The 6,370-nt window shown below is 42.0% G+C and overlaps 1 protein-coding gene across 1 annotated transcript; it reads left to right on the top strand.

Moving 5' to 3' along the window:
- The first annotated feature begins 285 nt into the window (after positions 1-285).
- Positions 286-5,413, top strand: LOC131597534 (uncharacterized). Its single transcript, XM_058870225.1, has 2 exons — positions 286-1,528; positions 5,250-5,413. The coding sequence occupies exons 1-2, from the start codon at positions 286-288 to the stop codon at positions 5,411-5,413; spliced, it is 1,407 nt and encodes a 468-aa protein (XP_058726208.1).
- Positions 5,414-6,370: the final 957 nt, after the last annotated feature.

The following is a 6,370-nucleotide window of genomic DNA, read 5'->3' as shown; positions in this document are numbered from 1 at the left end:
GAGAGATCTTGTGGAAGCTTTCATTAAGCACTATCAGTACAATGTTGATATGGCGCCCAATAGGACTCAGTTGCAAAGTTTGGTTCAAGGGTCTAAAGAATCTTTCAAGGAGTACGCTCAGAAATGGCGTGAGTTAGCTGCAAGAGTTCAACCACCCATGACTGAGTGTGAAATGATAGATATGTTCACCAGTACTTGGCTGGACACTATTACTTGGCCTGTAGTGCTTCAGCCAACTTTTCTGAGATGGTGAGATATGGTGAACGTGTTGAGATGGGTCTAAAGATGGGGAAAATCCAGCTGGGAGCTTCTTCTAATACTCCTAGTGGTAAAAAACAAGCTGAGGGTTATGCCAGAAGAAAGGAAGGAAATGCAGATGCCATATATGGAAGAACGGGTTCAGGGAGAAGTAATTCACAGGTTAATGCTGTCATGATTCCAGTACCGCAACAACAACATCAGCAGGGACATCATTCCAATAATAACCGCTATCCTCCAAGGACCAGGCCTCACAGAAAGATTGATCCGATTCCTATGACCTATGCTCAAGTGCTACAACATTTGCTCAAGATTGAGAAGATTACTTTGAGAGATGCTCCAAATGCTCCGGACACACAATCTCCGAATTACAATGCGAATGCACGATGTGCTTTCCACTCAGGTGCTGCTGGCCATGATACAGAGAGGTGCATCGCATTGAAGAACAAGGTCCAGGACTTGTTGGATCAAAAGATAATTCAGTTTACTCCTACACCCAATATTTTCAATAATCCGATGCCTGCTCACGGAGGTTCGGGTGTGAATGCCATTGAGAGTGAAGAGATAAATGTTGTATCTGACGTGGGCTGTTTGACCTTCCCTCTTGTGTCTGTGAAGCAACATCTGGTCAATAGTGGCATCTTCCCGGGCTGTGGTATTGATTGTAAGAATTGCAAGAGTCAACCTGAAGGTTGTGCTGATTTAAAAAGTATGGTACAAAAGCTGATTGATGAGGGTCCTCTTCAGTTCTATCGAAGGTTGAGAGGTGCGAAGAGTAATGAGGGTGAAGTGTCTGTGATCTCAATTCCGTATGATCCGGTTGCTCCAATATGTATCCAAGTGCCTATTCAGATACCTGTCAGTATCCCGTATGAGGAACAACCAACGGCGTTAATGATTACCGTGCCAGGGCCTATTCCATATGAGAGTGAGAAGGCCGTCCCTTGGCATTATGGTTCGGACGTATATTACTATGGCACTAAGGAGGAGGGCGTGTCATCTAAACAGAAGTTTGTGGAAGCCTCAGTTGCAAACACTGATAATTTTGCCGGTACTGGTAGAATTACTCGCAGTGGTAGGGTGTTCTCCCCTCAGCCTGTTCAAAGCAATGCAGATTCAGTGGCTAAGACCAAAGGGAAACAAGTAGTGACTGATGTCCATAATTCTCCAGTTCAGAATGGGGCACCTGACAATGTTATGTCTTCCAAGGATGTGGAAGAATTGTTGAGAATCATCAGGAAGTCTGATTATAAAGTGGTTGAGCAGTTGGGTCAGACCCAATCAAAGATCTCCATCTTGCAACTGCTGATGTGTTCAGAAGGTCATATAAATGCTCTCTTGAGAATTTTGAATGGCGCTTATATCCCGCATGAAATATCTGTGAATCAGCTAGAGGCGGTAGCCAATAATATCTCCGCTGGGAACTTTGGGATTTACGGATCGTGATCTTCCTCCAGAAGGGAGAAACCATAACAAGGCTTTGCATATTTCGATTGAATGTAAGGGGACGACTTTGTCCCGTGTTTTGGTCGATACTGGGTCTTCTTTGAATGTACTTCTCAAGTCGGCCCTCATGCGAATTGACTATGCTGGTGTTGAGTTGAGGCCAAGTGAGTTGGTAGTGCGTGCCTTTGACGGTTCAAGGAGGTCTGTGTTCGAGGAGGTAGATCTACCAATCCAAGTGGGGCCTCAGATCTTTACTATAACCTTTTATGTGATGGATATTCAACCCGATTACTGTTGTTTGTTGGGACGACCGTGGATTCACAAGGCTGGCGCTGTGACATCCACTCTTCATCAGAAGTTGAAGTACCCGGTTGACGGAAAAGTGGTGACGGTTTGTGGTGAAGAGGATTACATCGTGAGTCACTTGTCCTCTTTGTTAGAACAAGATTTGTTCTGATCAATATTCTTAGTTTTGATGATAACAAGGATATGAATTTTGTGTGAGATAATGTGGTACTCTAATACATTGCAATTTCCATTTCAGGAAATATATAAAGAGTATGCACAAATCAGCGTTCAGAAGCTTTGTCTCAGAAGGTTCAACATGCAACATCAGAACATGGTCTGGCAAGACATCAGAAGATGGTCAAGGCAGAATCAGAACATGGGTCTATGAAAGCATCGGAAGAACTTGAGATCAGAAGCAGAAGCACTGAAGTTCTCATGGTATCACGCTCAGAAGCACTTCAAGGTCAGAAGACAAGAAGATGCTATGCACCAAGCTGTTTGACTCTGATGATATTCAAATATTATATTCACAAACATCAGATCAGAAGAAAGTACAGGTGGCAGGCTACGCTGACTGACAAAAGGAACGTTGGAAGCTATTAAAGGCAACGTCAGTAGACACAGCGTGAACAAGGCTCGAGGTAGTTGACAAAAGCGTGAAACATTAAATGCAATGCTGTACGGAATACGCAAAGCATTAAATGCGCCCAACGGTCATCTTCTCAAACGCCTATAAATATGAAGTTCTGATGTGAAGCAAGGAAGACGATTTGCTAATAATTAACTTGCTGAAACGCTGTTCAAATTCAAAGCTCAGAAACTTCATCTTCATCAAAGCTCACTACATTGCTGTTGTAATATATTAGTGAGATTAAGCTTAAACGTTAAGAGAAATATCACTGTTGTGATTATAGCTTTTAAGAAGCATTTGTAATACTCTTAGAATTGATTACATTAATTTGTAAGTAACTAGAGTGATCAAGTGTTGATCAGGATACTCTAGGAAGTCTTAGCTTGTGTCTAAGCAGTTGTAATTAGAGTAATCACGTGGTGGTCAGGATACTCTAAGAAAGTCTTAGCTTGTGTCTAAGCATTTGTTCCTGGAGTGATCAGGTTGTGATCAGGATACTCTAGAAGACTTAGTCGCGGACTAAGTGGAAAACCATTGTAATCTGTTGCGATTAGTGGATTAAATCCTCAGGTGAGGTAAATCACTCCGCGGGGGTGGACTGGAGTAGTTTAGTTAACAACTGTCATACCCCAAATTTGTCCTACCCTTTAACTTCTAACTGGCTTAGGCTTTGCATTCATGTACATACATCACTTAGGTCATAATCCATACCCATGCATTCATATCATAGGTGTTATTCAAGGGCTAGCAAGAAAAAGCTCCATTACAAAGAAGTTTGATCAGAGAATGAGAAAACTGAGGTATAATCATGTGGCTCTATGTTCATTGAAGTCCTCCTGGATTGGGGTGTCTCCCTGCTTCAAATCAGGGCATTGATTGAAGAGTGCAAGCTTGCAAATCATCCGGTTCTTTAAATCAGGGTTTCTTTGACCAAAGTCAACCAGTTGACTTTCTGGTCAACATTTAATCAGGAATGGTTTCTATGTGTGAAAAGCTTCTCATACTGACCATGTGGATGTGTTTGTTTAACTGGATTTGGCTAGAAGAGATTTAATCGGGAATTTCATCAATAATCGGAAAAATCAGAACAGTTGACTTTTGGGGTCAAAATCAAAAGAATTATTCAAATATTGACTTTTGGAGGAAAATCGGTCAAGAAAAGTCGAAGAATGGATAAAATCGGGAGTTTGACAAAAAGTTGCCAAAAATAGAAAAATGACAAAAATAGAAAGTTTCAACACTTAGAAAATATTTTGATGCTTTAAATCTTGTTGAGCAGTCCACTTCAGCACTAGATTACACGTGGCAAATGACATTTTTTGAAGAAAATTCCAACATCAAAGTTGTTCCTCTCATGGAGGAGAACAACTTTGTAGTTGGACACTTTTTCATTTGAAGCTTGTATGAAGAGATAAAGTGGTGTGAAGTTGCTGGAAACCCATTTGAACCAAGTCATATTCCAGGTCACAAGTCAGGTCATGACCTGGCATTTGCACAAACACATGGCATGCCAAATCTCCAGCCATTTTTTGAGTTCTACAGAAGTGCTATGAATGCAAACTTGGTATCATTCTTTTCCTTGCCATCCCCCCTATCCATTGAAACAAGAATGGGTACAATTGAACAAATATTGAGTGAGATACAAGCTTTCAAAGTTGTGTCCCAACACTGGCCAAACACTGCATGCAGCCAAGGCAGATTCTTAAGGCACACGCATGCATTTCAGCAAACACATGGTGTGCCAAATCCCAATGCGCTTTTCTCCCTCCACTAGCCTTCATTTTGAACAAGCTTGATATTGAATTGTTCCTTGCCATGTCCCCTATCTATTGAGCCTAGTCTCGTTAATTTTGGACATGTATGGAGCAAGTTACACGGCTGCAAAGTTACTCCTCCACCAAACTGCACCTCTGCCAAGAAGCATGAGCCCAGAGCCAAGATATGCGCGCAGGTAGTGTTCAAGGGTATGTCATCATCTTGCCAGCATATTTTGAATAGGTTACAGGTTTTGTCTCTCAATCCTCCCAACGCCAAACCTCATCTACTCCATGTATTCTTCCTAATGAGCCCTAGAGAGGATGGAATGATGAAGTGAAGCTCGAGATATGCATGCTTGAACATGGCAATGTGAACATTGGTTTTTGACAAAGTTTCAACAGTAGAGCCCATGCAAATACACACTAAACATCCCTCTCTTGCCATATTAATGCCATGCACGTTGGCACTTAGGGAAAGCATGCTAGAAACCTTCCACAAGTATACAAAACTTGCTCACTAAGATGCCTAAAGTCCCACACCAAGAGAAATGACTTTGCTGCCAAAATCTCACCCACTAAGGCCCCATATTCAAGAAACCCTCTCCATTCCCCATACACTAACACTATAAAACAAGGCTCACTCCTCACTTCTCACACTCACGATTGACTCTCCCCACTTTCTTCCTCATTCCATACTCTCTTCTATCTTCCTCTCTTTTGCATTTTGTTCTCTCCACCTCCACCACTCAGCTCACTCTCCCCTCCATCAGAGTTTGTTACGAGCTGTAACAAACTCCGGCCACCGCAACTGCCACCCTAACCAACCTCCATAACAAACTCCGGCCACTTTTTCTCAATTCAAACTTCAGCAACAAACACGAGCTTCTTTCGCCATCAACGCAGCACTGAACAACTTCATCATCTCCGCCAATCGGTTGCTGAGAACGCTCCAAACAAAGCTCACGACAATGCCGGTAGTTTCTTGAAGTGGATCGTATCATCTAAGCGCATAGAAGTAGATTTGGATTCGTGAAAGCTCTCATCCTTAGCTCAAGATACTTCAAGTAAGCCTTAAACTCTCTAAACATGATAGAGATGCATGTTAAACTGTATCATATCTGGCTTGCACGTTCTGATGAGTATGCATGAGCTTCTTACAGTTCCTTAGTAGCTTAAGATTCATGATGATAGATGGCGTTTCATAGCGTTTTGATACTATAATCTTGCTCCTGACACATTCAAACGTGGATTAATATGCTTAGCTTGAGTTTTGGTGAAGTTGTGCTTGACTAGGGTTTTAGAGTTATCCTCGGTTTGATTGTTAGGCTAGGAATTAATGAAAACTAATGCCAGATCCATGATCTACACGAAAATCCGAGTGGAACAGTTGTAATTTGTTTGATTTCTGGAAATTTTGCTTCATCTCCGCCGTAGGCTGGCCGGAGAAGACGACCGGAGCTCTGCTCCGGCGTCCGTGTTTGGTTTAATTGTTTTTGCACCGACTGGAATACGTGGCGCGCGCGCGTTGGCTGCCTTCCCACTATCTTGTGATTTTTGTTTTATTCTATCATTAGCCATGGACGTGTAACTTGCTTATTGGCTGGGAATCAATTTTGTCCTTTAGTGACTTTAAAATAATGTGACCAATTGATACATCATCAGAATACTTTCATGTCACGCTGCACACTAATTCACATGCTGAGTAATACAAATAAAAAAGGTAATAATAAAAATAGAATAAAAATTGAGTGAACCAATTGTGGTAATGTTGGGCCCTGGCGCGCGTTGGGCCTTGCTATCTTCTGGACTGTACCCCCCACAACTACTAGCGCACCACCCCACTTGCTTGGACTGGACCTTAGCAATCTTGCTATTCATACACCCCTGTTTGAGCCCATTTTTCTGCTTTAACTAATTTTAGTTCATACTGAAAATACTTTTGCACCCCCTCTGCTGTTAATAAAAACAAATAAGAATGATCCTCTTTCTT

Source organism: Vicia villosa, linkage group LG4 (assembly GCF_029867415.1).
Source record: "Vicia villosa cultivar HV-30 ecotype Madison, WI linkage group LG4, Vvil1.0, whole genome shotgun sequence".
Taxonomy (NCBI): Eukaryota; Viridiplantae; Streptophyta; class Magnoliopsida; order Fabales; family Fabaceae; genus Vicia; species Vicia villosa.
Note: the sequence above shows the minus strand (reverse complement) of the source record. Positions and strands in the feature narration are given on the sequence as shown.